This window comes from Macrobrachium nipponense, chromosome 8 (assembly GCF_015104395.2).
Source record: "Macrobrachium nipponense isolate FS-2020 chromosome 8, ASM1510439v2, whole genome shotgun sequence".
Classification (NCBI taxonomy): domain Eukaryota; kingdom Metazoa; phylum Arthropoda; class Malacostraca; order Decapoda; family Palaemonidae; genus Macrobrachium; species Macrobrachium nipponense.
Window position 1 is genome coordinate 31,321,836 of NC_087203.1, and position 15,980 is coordinate 31,337,815.

Consider the following 15,980-nt stretch of genomic DNA (forward strand, 5'->3'; position numbering starts at 1 on the left):
AGAGCAAAAAGTTACAAAAACGATACAACACGAGGGAGAGAGAGGCAGTGTAAACAACCAAAATGGCGTATGGGCGAGGACTGAGCGTAGCGAAGCGACGCCGTCCTCTCCCCCACAAAGCGTATTCTTCGCCGTGCTCGAACTAGTTCGCGTTTGTTTACGTTGCTTACGACGCTAAACCGCGTAAGACGGAACGACGCAAAATATTATTTTTTATATTTTTATGGGGGCGCGTTCGTAACCACGAAACATCGTAAGTCGAGACCAGCGTAACCCGAGGACTTACTGTAGCTGAATCCACCTTTGGGAGGTGGGAAGGGACAGAATAGAAGGATTTTGGGAAACAAATGCATGCAGATGATTTACATCTTGGTTCCACCTGTTAGCATAGCTGACTTCGTGATTACTGTCACCCAAGTCTGCTTCTGCTTTACTAGAGTTGCCCGCGAGGTAGAGACCTATAAAGCTGGTGCACTCCAGATGATCTGTCAACGGGGGCGTGACCACAATGTGACTAGACCATATTGACCATACCATGAGGGCTAAGAAAAAGTTTTTTAAAAATAAAATAATATATATATATAAATATAATATATCACCACCTGACCAACCTAGCCAAAGTTAGGTGTATTAACTAAGGCTTAAGAGTTAAATGAATTCGCCGTTGTCGGCGACTCAACAACTAAATTAAGAGCTCTTCCTAACCATTTCCTACAGGATAGGATGAGTGGTACTTCTTGCCCCCAAGATTGTGTCTGCAGACACGTATGGTCCCTAGCGAGCAGCAGATCTCATATGCCATCTTCACATCTCGCAGGGAGAGTGAAGTGCACACGAGTTTGCTTCGCTAAAACCTGGTACTCAGGATGTTGCTGAGTGCCATGCTTTTGTGAAATGCTTCCGAGGCCGCGCCCTCACCTCGTGAGCATTCAGATAAAAAAGATTTCAAATCTTTGTGCAAACACAATGAAGGAGCATTTTTGAAAGAACTCCTTAACACTAAAGCCAGGGTGTTCTTCGATATGGGCAAGTCTGGTCTTTTTCGGAACACTGCAGATTGCCCGAATGACCTTCGACTTTCTTGAGTTTTATGTAGATAAAACTTGAGAGACCCGACAGGGCACAGGACTCTCTCTGGCTCCTGCCCACTAACTTGTGCCATCCTTGCTTCCAAGCTCCTGGCCCAAGGACAAAACGGGTTTCCATTCTTAGGCCACAACGGAAGGCTTAGAGAGCACACCGCCTTGTGTTCTCTAAAGCCAAAACTTGTGACGATGGCTTAAAATCTCACTAACCCTCTTTGTCGTATCTAGGGTGGTTAGAAGAAGGCCTTCCTGATCACATGCAAGAAGTTAACAGGTAGGAGAGGTTCGAATGCTTTGACATCAAGAACTTCAGACTACGTCTAAGTTCTTGATGTCTAAGAAAGCTTCGATCTGGACATGCAACAGTCAGTCCGTCTGTACTAAAGTCAGGTGACGACCACCCGTGACCAGTCAGAAAAATCAAGGACAGCAAGGCTGTACCCTGAAGACCATAAGGCACTATTCTTCGCTGAAGGATGAGTGTCTGGACTGCCTGGGCGATTCAAGCTAAGCAAACCTTGGGGGGTGTATCAACGCAACCCAACGTCGTCAGCGAATCAACTCCTGACTCGAGTTTCTGGTGCCAGGAGAAAGGAGCGAGGAGCAAAAAAACAAAAAGGCGATTCAGTCCGAAGGAAGAATGCCTGACAGTCCAACCTGGTCTCATGTTACACGATCATCGGGGTGTGTTATAAACGCAACTGACTTCGTCAACAAGAAACTCAGGGCTACTATATGTCGCCTGATCTCGCACGAGTGTCTGACTCCAAGAAAACAGGTGAGACAAAAAGTAGATGGTGAGCGAGTTTCGAGATTCCACAGAACTCAAAGATCGTGAAGGGCTTTGTTGTTTGACAGACGCAAATCTCTGAGCCCAAAGGCCGTCAACAACATATTTGCGTATTCTTTAATAGTTGTGACTGCCAGCTTATCCCATTCTTCAGACGGAAATGGAAGACGGTAATCTTATTCATGTCAACATCTCGATAGTCTGAACGTAGTCAGACTCAGAGCGGAGAGGTTATAGGTACCTTTCGAGTTAGAGTAGACCGACTCTCTCAAGAAAAGGTCCTTGGAAAGTGAACTAGGAAGTATGTGACCTCTGTGAATCAAGGATCCTGAAGGCCAACATGGGGCGATCAGCGTCATTGTCGCTCCCTGTGACGTCATAAATCCTCTTATTACATTTCCTAAGCGATTGAAAAAGGGGAAAAGAGACTAAACATCCATCCCCGTTCAATATCATAGGATGGCGTTTAATGGTACCGATCCCGATCGAGAATAAGGGAGCAGAGAAGAAGAAGCCTCTTCGTCCTCAACATATCGAAGAGAAGAATGAAAGGGCGTCCCTAAAGTCTCCACAACTCTCAACTTACTTCTAAAGAAAGATTCCACTCGGAAGTCAATAGTTGCTGCCGTCGATCGAGACGATTCGTACGGACTTTTGCAATCCTGTAACGAACCTCTAGAGGATCTTTACATTCTACGCCTGTTGTTATAATAGGCTCTTTCTCGTAAACTCGAACAGGGACCGAGAGAAGATACTTCTTAAGATATGAGAGAGCTGTGGAATATCAGAGTTGATCTGGACCACTGGTTCCAAAAACTCGTTTCGAGGACTGGAGGGATGACCGAATTGCTTTTACTTCTTTCAGATTAAGATCCAGGACATCTGAAACCCTATCCAGATGTCCGGCACCTTCTTTCTATCACCTCAGGTGATAGACGCACTGAGAGATGTTCAGAATCATTCCTAGATCTTGAATAATATTTCAGTTTCCCGGTAGGAAAAAAAAAAAACTGTGGAGGTCTGAATTGCAGTCCTATTCGAGGAAACAACTTCTTCAGGAAGGAAATGGCGTCCCCAGCAAGCTCATCCATTCCCTCCCTGAGTATGCTTACTTCCCTAATAAGGCTGCGCTTTGCCTAAGCAGGAGAGCATATAAAAGTGCAATGTTGCGGTATACTCGTAGTTCTATACCGTGCGGTAACAAGCACCGAAAGGATTAAGAGATAACTCTGTTGAACACAGTAAGGCAAAACGAATGCAACAGTTTTCATTCATTCGTAAGAAATCCCCTCAATCTTAGGCTAAAGTCCGTGATTGTAGGACAGAGATACAGTTAGTCAGTCAATCCCGCTAGGAGACGTAACCGCCAGCACAGCACAGAGATACGGTTAGTCAGTTCAATCCCGCAGGAGAGAGAGACGTAACCTACCGCGCATGACAGCACACGATCTGTTACTGGCTCGGTTGGACTGGAGGACAGAGTCAGACACAGCAGCAGCCAGCAGCTTACGAACGTCGTCTCTTAACTTTATGTCTGGGTTGCCAGCTACCCTATTCTACGAAGAAATAGGTCCGTTATTTTTTTAGCAGAAAGAGAGTCTCAAGCTGGTATATTTAAGCGAAACAGAAAACGCTAAATATATAGATGCGTTTGTGTCGTCAGAACACTACCATACAACGGTAAAAGATAAATCGGAAACTCCTGGAAGGCTGCAGGGAGTAACGCTTAATGTCCTTAAAATAACTACAGCAAGCGTATATGACTTGAACCAACCAGTAGTAAAATAACGCAAGGCAAAATATGATATTATATCACAATAAAGTTTGTTCATACTTACCTGGCAGACATATATATAGCTGAATTCGGAAATACAGCTGCATACATATCTGACAAGCAAGTTTCATGAACAAAACTTAGAGAATCGAAGCAGACAGCTCAAGCTTCTTATGTTATTGGACATAAGCGTTCATTGACGTAGTCTACAAGTCTATTTCTTGTACGAGTCTGCGAATGACGAATGAGAGCTTCTGAATCTTGTCAATAAGAGCTTATTCGCTTACGCAAAATCAAGTTAATGAGATGTTTGTCAATGAGAACTAACCCACTTACGGGACAAAGAGATATTTTGTCAATGAGGGGATACCCATTTACTTGACAAAACGATAGTATATTGTCAATGGGGGAAAGTCACTGAATTGACAAAACGTAATCCAGGAAGTCGAGCATTTTATTTTTCCGATTCCCGTCTCAAACGAGGAAGGGGCAAGAATCCTATTAAAAGACTGGGCTTACGGCAGGTAGAACGACGATGTTCAATTCGGCAGCGTAGTCCCGACTAGAAACTAACAAAATCTATCATCTGAAAAACCCTTTCAGATGGGCTAAAAAGTTTGCAAAATTATCCTGGGAAGAGGAAGAAACTCTCCAACCAGCTTCCTCTCCCGTATCACAACTAATGCCTGCTAAAGCTTAAAATTTATTGGCAGTATGGCAAAGGAAGTCCTGTCTTGCGCTTTCCTGAAGAGCGTCCTTTTGATGAGTGCCTTTGCAAGAATCCTACTGAAGGTTGCCGAGAGTCCTGACGTGCAGGACATCGAGCCTTTACATAACCCGTAACTGCCTTATTGCAAAGTCTTGACTGCGGTAGAGAAAACGAGATCTTCCCTTGAGCTTTCCTTAACTCCATCCACCTTTGCGAAAAGCAATATAATATTGACAGAGACCTCTTGAATTCACGAAACCCGAGGTCTTGCTGGGTTTCGAAGACGAAGTTGTCTGTTCACTTTAAGCTTCCTCCGAAGCACTGCTTACTTCACATTCTTTGCATGTGAGGTATAAGGTAACACCGAAGGTAGAGGTAAAAATTCTTGAGGCCCAAATCGTAAACAAGAGCTTGAAGAGTTCAACAGAAACGTTCAGCCAGGCGACACACCTGGCGTCCACTGGCGAGCAGCGAGCACGCTCGGCGTCCACTGGCGCGCGCCTGGCGTCCATCCGAATGTCCTGTCCAAGCCGAGCGTCAAAAGAAGCGTGCAGAAAAGCGTCACGCTCCTGACAGGCATCAAAACAAGCGAGAGAAACTGCCTTCAGGGAGAGCGAGATACATCTCGGAGAGAAATCCGACTGCACGAAACAGTCTCAGGAGAAGGGTTGATCGTGTGAGAATACGAGGGCGAGGGAACGCCTTCTTATTCTCACAGTAACAAAGCTCGGACGTCCGCTCTCAAAAACGTCCTGCTACTAAGACTTCTTTTTCATATTTCTCGGTGGAAAGACGTACACGTGATCAGGCGACGTTCGCCTTCTTACTTCTCACTGGAACGCATAACGAGAGAGAAGAGAGAGGACGTGAAGCGTCCTCTTCTATAAAGCTTCTATTTAGAGGGCGCGAGTCCTTCCGAAAGCTCCAACCCCTGCGCGGGGAGGACGCTTCGGAGGACGAGAAGCAATCCTTCAGGATTCGTGCACGTGCACGCACTTAGGGCAGTCTGGGGATTTTTCATCAGAAACTGCCGAAGGACACGCCAGATCGGTGGGGGTTCCCTCGTAACCCTCCCTCTTCGTTTTCGACATGCTCTCTCCCCGGGTCCTGGGAGTCAAGCAGAGGTCCCGGCCTAGAGGCGAAATAAGGCCGATCTGACGCACCCTCCACTACACAGGGGGCACTGTCACTGCACTTAGCCACTTCACTATTGCTCTCTAAAGCAAGCACTTTCGATTCTAAGATATGAATCGAAAGAGTATTAGAGAAAGGGCAATAACCTCTACAGACACTGTTTAGGGCCCGAAGGCAACATTACAGGGTTAGGAGAAACAATAACAGAAGTAACACTCTTCACAACAATGAAGGAGAGCGATCACCTCTCGCAGACATATTCATAACACGTAGGCCATACTACAGGGTTAGGCAAAATAAAGTCTACAGGAAGGTTAGCAGGTTCACTACCCTGACTTTTGTTTACTGATTAATTGCGTACATACGAATCATACGTTTTCCTTATGGAATTAGACATGTTTACTGATTAATTGTGTACATACGAATCATACGTCTTCCTTACGGAATTAGACAAAGTCTCACACTCCTTACATGACAAATCTCAACAAAGAAGCAAGACTCATACCCCTCGTGCATACCAAGTGCGGATCTACCGAAGCTTTCGGTAGCCACACCCTATCTTTGCAGACAACACCCTCTGAAACTAGCCTAACTAGATTCAGATATCTTATGCAAAAATGAATCAAATTCAAATCAATTTAAGATAGCGTATGCCTAGCCACAAATCCAAGTAAATAAATTAAAAGACAATTAGGATACTTAGCAGCAATGAAGTTTCCAAAATCTAAGACGGAGGTACTGGAAACAGGTGTTTCCAGCACCGGCGACAGAAAAATTATGAATAGAAAATGGGAATGGTTCCTGATACCCGCCTCCCAGCGGCAGGAATGGGTACTAACCACCTGGCCGACCACTGCGTGTGTCGGAAGTTTTTTTAAATTCTGTCGGACTTCAGAAAATACAGCTATATATATATCTGACAGGTAAGTTTCATGAACAAAATCTTTATTATAATAATTATATATGTAAAATCAGTACCAATTCACATAAAAAATGTAATATTATTTCACAATAAATTTAACATTGATAAAACATGAAAACATCAAATGCAAAAAAAAAAAGAAAGAAAAAAAAAAAAGTTTGCCCGAGTCAGTGTTCGGTGCGCCGAGTGAGATGATAGAGAGAGAGAGAGAGGGGAGGAGAGGGAAGAAGGGCTCTGCTTCTCACTGACTTATCAGCTCGGCTGGGATGATTATTCGCCACTTCTTTCACTTACACTCGATCTGCCTTAATCACTTTTATTTTTGTTACGGTAAAATACATATCTAGTGACAATTGCTTTTTATGATTTTTTTACTACACTATAAAAGTAACTCAGATCTGTAATAAACAAACTGGAGCTGCTTTCAGCTTCTGCATGCCTTCGATTGTTTATTTAAACAGCTTCCTAGTGAAAAGTTATTTTATCTCTCTGTCCTTTCTTGCATTCTTGATTTATTGCTTACTTGTTTGCAGTCCTCATGTTTGTTTAAAAAGTCTGCCGTTTGCCAACAGTAAGTTGATGTATTCTGGCATAATTAATCTCTTTCTATGCAATTAAGATCGAAGTGTAAACACGCTGATTACTCTCTCTCTCTCTCTCTCTCTCTCTCTCTCTCTCTCTCTCAATCGGATACACACTATCGATTCCTTTGATAATCCTTGTACCTAATACGTGAATAAAATTGATTTTGTTATCAACCTTTGCAACTGTAACCAATTCAATTTCCTCAAATGGTTCCTGTCTCTCTTCCCTCCATCCCGCAGCCGGGTGGGGACCATTTTCACCAAACAGTTTGTGAATCGTACACAGAAAAAATAAAATTTTGAAACTTTTACTTCATATAACATACTGTTTAGGTACTTTACACTCTTAATTGAACTTTTGAACACATTAATAATAGAAAAAAATGTGAAAAGGGGCCCTTTTTGGGTTGGCTGGAATGAATGATCCTGATTCAATTCATTTCTTATGGGGATATTTGTTTCATATTTGCGAACAAATCATACTTTGAACAGCCTTCTGGAATGGATGAAGTTCGAAGTCTGAGGTACCACTGTACAAGAATACGTATACATTATAGACCAATGTAATGAACTTTAGGCATATACATGACAAAATATATTGAACAGTGAATTATAAAAGTACCTTTCTATATGAAACTATCTGGAATGGATCAAGTTTAAGTCTGAGGTATTACACTACTTGAATACATATACGTACATTATAGACTAATGTAATGGACTTTAGGCATATACATGAAAAAATATATTGAACAGTAAATTATAAAAGTACCTCTCTGTGTGATACTAAAACATTCAATTACAAACTAAGAGTGAATTGTGTTGCAACCAAAACAAATGAAATATTTCTTACAATGCACAGAAATGTACAGATCAAATTTCTTACTTGGTAAGTACAGCTGTGAGGCATTCCACTATGGCTTTAAGCTGACCATACTTAATAGACGGCTTCCCAAATGGCCTTAGAATTTCACTACACCAAGAATATTTAAAAAAATATTTAATGAAGCCTTTCTTGTCTTCACAACTTGCTATGTGAGTATTGAATTTCCTTACACCTGTAAAAGAAAAAGAAAAAATTATGAAATAATTAAGAATCTTCATTTCAAACACAAGTAAAAGATTGTTTGTTGGTACAGCAATTGGTACTATCCAACAAATGACTAATGTTAGTGTAGACAGAAGACAAACATCACAATTTTTTAAAGTAGATTGCATTTTTCCTAACCATGCAAACCTGAGGTGCTTTACATAACAATTAGTACTTTCAGCATAACTGGAATTACGGCTGTTAAATTCTTGAACAAGGTGGTTAGGTAGTAACTACCGTCTGGTAGGCGGGTAGGCCCACCTGCCCGGATGTAAACACTCCACTTTGCCTTTTGGCCCAGGTTCAGATTGAGGGGTGGCATGAGGTGGGCATAAATGTAAAGGACCTCAGGTTTGTATAGTTAAGAAAAATGATATTGTCATGATACAGCATATGCCTAGCCACAAATCCAAGTAAATAAATCAAAAGACAATTAGGATACTTAGCAGCAATGAAGTTTCAAAATCCTAAGATGGAGGTACTGAAAACAGGTGTTTACAGTACGGCGACAGAAAAAAATATGAATAGAAAATGGGAATGGTTCCTGATACCTGCCTCCCAGCCGCGGGAATGGGTATTAACCACCTGGCCGACCACTGTGTGTGCCGGAAGTTTTTGAATTTCTGTCGGACTCAGAAAATACAGCTATACATATATATGTGTATATATACATGTATATATATCTGACAGGTAAGTTTCATGAACAAAATGTTTTTTTTTTTTTTTCATAAATTCACCATAAATCAAAATATTGTGCTAGAGACTTCCAATTCATTGCAAATTGAAGGGAAATGATTGAATATTACTAGAATATGACAATTTGTCAAAAATTGCATTTTTCCTAACTATACAAACCTGAGGTCCTTTAACAATAGGAAGGTTACTAGCGGCAGCTGGGACGGTCGTAAGCTTCGAACAAGGGGAGAACGGTAGTTGACTGCTTGTCCGATCGCCCGCGCGCCCGAGAGGTGAAGAATCACTTTTGCTTTAGGCCCATGCAAAAAGTTGCAGAGTGAGGGGTGGCATGAGGTGGGACTATATGTAAAGGACCTCAGGTTTGTATAGTTAGGAAAAATGCAATTTTCGACAAATTGTCATTTGTTCCGATACGTAATACAAACCCTCGGTCCTTTAACAATTGGAAGACTCACTTATTGGTGGGAGGAATCTGAGTCTTTTTGGTGAACAGACTGGTGTTCGTCCAACCCTGGAGTGCCTCCCTGGTCGTAAGAGCAAGGGAGGGATCCAAACCTCTGTCCGATTGATCGGGGTGTGCACCGCAGGATCAATGGTCAGACCTCTGGGCCAAGTACTAAGAGAGAGGCAAGCGTATCTCTTCGTACCAACAAGCAAGAACTTGTTCCTGTTTGCAAGAGACAATCATAAAATGATGGGTTTGTCTCAAGTTGGCATCCACTTCCTCCCCCTTGTTGGAGGAAGTGGTGGATATTACTCCTATCCCTACTGAAAGGGATAGAATGGTGCTCTATTGAGTAGCTCACCTGCATCTCGTCCTTACCCAGCAGGGTGACGACCGTGTCCCTCTACCCAGTAGGTAGAGGGGAGAAAAAGATGGGAAGAGGAGCCAGTCACACTCTCATTCACTCATCCATTCTTACGGTCACCAGGCCCAGGCTCGATGCTGTTCAGCCTGCGAGGGTCTGGGTTAACTACACAACGTGTTGACAACCACCACGGTTCCAAGGAAAAAGATCCAGGACCTGTGGGCAATATCCGAAGGTAGAAGGAGGTGCATGCGGTCCGGTTGGACCAGGCCCCTGCCTTCACTACCTGCGCCACGGAGAAGTTCTTGCGGTAAACGCGAGAGAATGATGAAGAGGGCGTCCACACTCATCCTGGGTGTCGAGTTTCTTCAGACAGCTCCGTCGCGCCTTCACAGGACAAAGCAGCATAGCCTTCGTATCGGAGGCGGTGAAGTCCATTAGGGAGGGTATTGTGAAGGACTCGAACCAATCGTCAGTTACCGAAGGGTTCTGAGTCTTCGCTACGAAGATCGGTACGAAATAGAGCGTCACAAATCCCCATCCCCTTGTGCTTGACTTCGCAAGAAAAGTCATGCAGTTACCTAAGACGAAAAGAAGGGAATAGTCGTATGACCTATCCCTCTTCTCGACTTTGGTTATGTACAGTACTCATACTGACAAGCTATTAAGACGAAGTAATGATTGCTCAGGAGCAACCGAACTAAGTCCACAGCATAGTTCGTAACTGACTCGGGCGCTCTGACAGCTGCCGACTGACTGGTTCGGAATCGGTAGTGAGGCAAGTTGTCCAAGCATCCGGGTAAGTCACGTGACCTTCGCCCTTTAAAGAGTTATGCTGAGAGACCAAACAAATAATATGATATTGTCATGATACAATAAAGTTTTATACATACTTACCTGGCAGATATATACTTAGCTATAGACTCCGTCGTCCCCGACAGAAATTCGAATTTCGCGGCACACGCTACAGGTAGGTCAGGTGATCTACCGCCACTGCTGCTGGGTGGCAGAACTAGGAACCATCCCATTTTCTAAAACAGATTTGCTCTTCCACCTGTCTCCTGAGGGGAGGCTGGGTGGGCCATTTAATAGTATATATCTGCCAGGTAAGTATGTATAAAACTTTATTGTATCATGACAATATCATTTTTATACATTCAACTTCCCTGGCAGATATATACTTAGCTGATTGGCACCTTTGGCGGAGGGTAAGAGACAGCTAATTACTGAATAGACAGGGAACAACATACGTTGTAGGTAACAAAAATATAAGAAACCTTGGTTCCTACCTGTGTCGGCGAAAGACTTCATGGCTACTGCCTAGGAGCTTACATCGCCTCAAGAGCCTCAGCGAGGTAGTGACCTCATGCTAAGAATTCTTGATGGTCTGTCGATGGGGTCTTATCCACTTACTGACAGAACCAAAGGATCTTTGTCAATGGGGTCCTATCCACTTACATGACAAAACACCTTGCCATATGGCATCATTAAGGAGCATAACACCGATCCCGATCACCTGATCCTAATACCCCGGGTTAGTATTACGATTGAAAGGAGTTATCCCCCAACATCCTTTCAAACGACCATAAAAAACTCAAACCAAACAATCTTTTAGTTAAAAACAATATTATTTCTTAAGGATCATACCAGCTCCCTGTCCCAGCACGGTATCCGCTGATACATAAGGTGCCAAGAGAAAAACACTTTGCATAGTCACTCTGACGTCTTTTAAGTAGTGGGAGGCAAATACCGAGTTGCATCTCCAATATGTTGCTGCTAATATGTCTTTCATTGACATATTTCTATTAAAGGCTAGGGAAGTTGCAATTGCACGGACTTCGTGTGCTCTAACCCTAAGCAGCTTAAATGTTTCCTCTTGGCATTTCATGTGAGCCTCCGTTATCACATTCTTACGAAGAATGCTATGCGTTCTTCGACATTTGCCTCTTCGGTTCCTTACCGTGCACCATAGGCTCTGATTACAACCTTGAAGTTGACTCTTTCTCTTCAGATAAAACTTCAGTGCTCTGACCGGACAGAGAGACCGTTCTGTTTCTCTACACAAGGGGAGAGAGGCCCTTGATTTCAAAACTTCTGGGCAAGGCTTAGAAGGATTCTTATTCTTGGCCAAAAACAAAGGTTGGAAAGAGACAACAGCAGAATCTCCTAAAACCTACCCGAGAGTCTAATGCATGTATCTCACTGACCCTCTTGGCCGTCGCGAGGGTCAAGAGAAAAATGCACTTCCTCGAGAGGTCCCTAAAGGATGCCTTATCAGGTGGTTCGAAGTATTCGAAGAGAGAACTGGAGGACCACATCTAGGTTCCAACTTGGAGTGATAAAGGATTTAGACTTTGTAGTACCAAAGGATCTTATCAAATCATGGAGATCCTTATTGTCCTTCTATGTTAAGGCCCCTGTTTCTAAATACAGCCGAGAGCATACTTCTATAACCTTTTATGGTAGAACAGCTAAACTTGATTCCTCTCTAAGGAAGATAAGGAAATCAGCAATTTTGGTCACAGAGGTATCGGAAGAGGACAGCTTCTTCGACCTACACCATCTACGGAAGACTTCCCACTTCGATTGATAGACCCGCAGAGTAGAGGACCTGCGGGCTCTGGCAATTGCGCTTGCCGCTTTTCGCGAAAAGCCTCTCGCTCTGACAAGTCTTTCGATAGTCGAAAGGCAGTCAGGGAGAGAGCGTGGATGTTTCCGTGATATCTCTCGAAGTGGGGTTGTTTGAGCAGATCTGTCCTCATGGGAAGAGATCTGGGGAAGTCCACCGTCCATTCCAGTACCTCTGTGAACCAATCTCGAGCGGGCCAATATGGGGCGATTAGAGTCAGTTTCGTCGCCTCCGATGAACGGTAACTTTCTTAACACTTCCCCCAGAATCTTGAACGGGAAAAGCGTAGGCATCTATGTCCCGACCAGTCCATGAGAAAAGCATCTATCGCTATTGCTCTTGGATCTTCTACAATGGAGCAAAAAGTTTTCCATCCTTCTGAGAGAAAGTGGCGAACAGGTCTATCTGAGGCTTCCCCCAGAGAGACCAGAGCTTTCGGCAGACTTGCGGAGTGTAGGTCCACTCTGTTGGAAGGACCTGGTTCTTCCTGCTGAGTCCTGTCTGCTCTGACATTTTTTGTCCCTTGTACAAACCTCGTCAGCAATATAGTGCCTCGTTCCTCTGCCCATATCAGAGGTCCTCTGCTATCTTGTATAGTGTAACGAGTGAGTCCCCCCCCTGTAAGCCAGAGCCGTGGTATTGTCCCGAATTTACCTGTACTCACCACGCCTCTGACCTCCGACTCGAAGTATTTCAAGGCTAGATGAACTGCCATAAGTTCTTTTACATTTATATGCCAGGACACCTGTTCTCCTGTCCAGGTTCCTGACACTTCCTTCTTTCCTAGAGTTCTCCCCATCCCGTTTCCGAGGCGTCGGAAAACAACACTAGGAGAGGGTTCCGAATCGCAAGGGATATGCCTTCGTTCTTCTGAAGCGGGGTTTAACCACCCCACCTCAGGTCTAATTTTATTTCTTGAAGAATGGGAAACTGATCCGAAAGATCCCCTTTCTTTCTGTCCCACATTCTTCGCAGGTAAAATTGCAGAGGTCTCAGATTGAGCCTCCCTAGGGAAACGAACTGCTCCAGCGACGAAAGGGTGCCCAGAAGACTTAACCATTCCCTCGCTGAGCTTCGTTCTTTCCCTAAGAAGCTTGATATTTTCTCCAAGCCTCAGCAATTCTGTCTTGCGATGGAAATTGCTCGAAAACCCCGAAAGAATCCATCTGAATCCCCAGATAGACAATGTCTTGGCTGGGGACCATCTGAGACTTCTCGAGTTCACGAGTAGTCCGAGTGAGCGAACAAGATTCAACCGTCGTTTCTAAGTCCTCCAAACATTGTTGTTTTTGGACTTGGCCCTTGGCCCATTAGCCAGCCGTCCAGATAGAGGGATATGTTCACCCCCTCCTTCCAGATGAAGCCACCGTGCTACGTTCCTCATAAGTTGGTGAACACTTGAGGAGCCGTAGACAGGCCGAAGCACATGGCCCTGAATTGAAAGACCCTTCCCTGCATCATGAATCGTAGATATTTCCTCGATGACGGATGAAGAGGGACGTGAAAATATGCGTCTTGTAGATCCAAGGAGGCCATCCAATCTCCTGGACGCAGAGCCGCTAGCACCGATTTGGATGTTTCCATAGAGAACTTCTGTTTCTCTACGAATCGTTCAGTGCGCTCACATCCAGGACAGGTCTCCACCCTCCCGAGCTTTCGGAACTAGGAACAGTCGATTGTAAAAGCCCTGAGAGTGTGGATCCGGTACTAATTCTATGGCCTCCTTGTCCAACATTTGTTCTACTAATTGCAGAAGGATCTTCCTCTTGACAGGGTCCGCGTACTTCGCCGACAGTTCTCTCGGAATAGACGTCAAGGGAGGTCTGTCCCTGAAGGGGATGAGATATCCTCTCCTCACAATTGAGAGGGACCAGTTGTCCGCCCCTCTCGACGTCCATTCTTCTGCAAAATTCAGTAGTCTGGCGCTACTGGTGTTTGGAGGACTTGAGGTTCATTTGCTTTTTCTTGGTAGGTCTAAAGGCAGAAGCCCTACCTCTTCTTTCTGCTCCTCTCTTCTTAAAGGAGGATCTCGAAGATGAACTCCCTTGAAAGGGCGGCTTCGGGACCCGTGTCCCCTTCCCCCTCCCCCCGTGCAGGAACAGCTGTCTTCGGCCTTTTGGTTGATTGAACCAGAAGGTCCTGTGTCGCCTTCTCGGTAAGTGAGTGAGAAATATCTTTCACTAACTGAGAAGGGAAAAGCTGGTTAGACAGAGGAGCGTACAGAAGGGACGACCTCTGTGCCGGAGAGACAGCTTTCGTAAGAAAAGAACTGAATACAGTTCTCTTCTTAAGTATTCCCGCCCCGAAAAGGGAGGCCACTTCTCCCGATCCGTCTTGCACTGCTTTATCCATACAAGTCAAAATACTATTAAGGATATCGGGGCTCAGTTTGTTCATTGTCTTGTGTCCTCTTGGCCATCACCCCAAGGGACCAGTCCAGAAAGTTGAAAACTTCCAAGACATGGAACAATCCCTTGTGGAGATGGTCCATTTCAGACATTCCCCAAGTTGTCTTGGCTGAAGAAAGAGAGCGTCTCCTTGACGCGTCCACCAGCGTTGAGAAATCTGCATCTGCAGTCGCTGGGAGGGCGAGTCCCATTGCTTCGCCTGTCTCATACCAGATACCCCTCCTCCCAGAAAGTCTGGAGGGAGGGCAGGTAAAGACAGTCTTTCCCGCCTCCTTCTTGGAGTTAAGCCAATTTCCAAAAGACTGCAAAGCCTTCTTCATGGAAATTGTCGGCCGCATCTTCAAGAAGGAGGACGACTTTGCGGTTTTCGCGCGTCGTGAACAGACGACCGAGGAGAAGGAGGACGGCAGGACTCAATGAATCTCCAAATTCTTGGAGTAAAAGCGCAGCCAACGCTTTGTAGTCTGATAGTCCCGCCGCTTTTTGATCTTCGGTGTCAGAGACATCTAATACAAGTTCCACCGGAGAATCATTATTAGCCGAGGGAGAACGTCTCTTCTCGCAAGGTGAAGGACTCTTCGCAGGATCAACTGCTTCCCGACAAGGTCGACAGCCGCTTGTGCGACATCTTGTTGTCCCTGTCGGGAGAATGCCGATCCTGAGAAAAACCCCATAATCATCTAAGCCCTCCTGACAAGAATGACGGCCGCCTGTGCGACATTTTGCATTCTTCTCAGGAGACATCTGTGCTTGCGGCAGATTTTCACCAGAAACGGACATATCGTGAACAGGACGACGGCCGCCTGTGCGACGTCTTTCGTCTCTGTCCAGAAAAATCCGTTCCTGGTCCAAATCATAAAGAGACGCTTCCTGGCTGATTTCTCCGTATTGTTCTTTTGAAGAAAATCTTTCAATGCGCTTGGACGTATCGTCCGTCTCGGACTGTGTCGTCTGTCCGAGCTGTCCACATATGGAACTTGGCGCTGGCTGGTGTCATTCCAGTACGGACACTTCTGCCTGTCCGTCTTGTCCGCTTCTGGCTCCTGGCGCCTGGACGGAGTTGCCTGCGCACGACGTTTTTCCTATCCAGGCTGTCCGCCTTGCCACGGCTGTCCGCGGTAGGCAGGCATCGCTTGAACATAGTTGTCCGCATAGGACATATCTGCCTGTCCGGGCTGTCCGCTTCTGGCGAATGGTGTCTGGTTGGCGCCGTCCGCGTAGGACACTTTTTCCCGTCCGAGTAGTCCAATTCTGGGCGCCAAGCGCCTGGGTGGTTCTGTCCGACTCGGACACTCTTCGTCATTGTCCGTATGTTGCGTCTCATTTCTATGAGTTTTCATCCTTCTTTCTTTA

The 15,980-nt window shown here is 45.0% G+C and overlaps 1 protein-coding gene across 1 annotated transcript in view; it reads right to left on the bottom strand.

The window, feature by feature from the left end:
- LOC135222636 (nucleolar pre-ribosomal-associated protein 1-like) overlaps positions 1-15,980 on the bottom strand; it is a 307,212-nt gene that overhangs the window by 266,716 nt on the left and 24,516 nt on the right. The window contains exon 2 of the mRNA XM_064260767.1: positions 7,882-8,053. Within this exon, the coding sequence (XP_064116837.1) occupies positions 7,882-8,053 (172 nt within the window). The remainder of the gene's footprint in view (positions 1-7,881; positions 8,054-15,980) is intronic.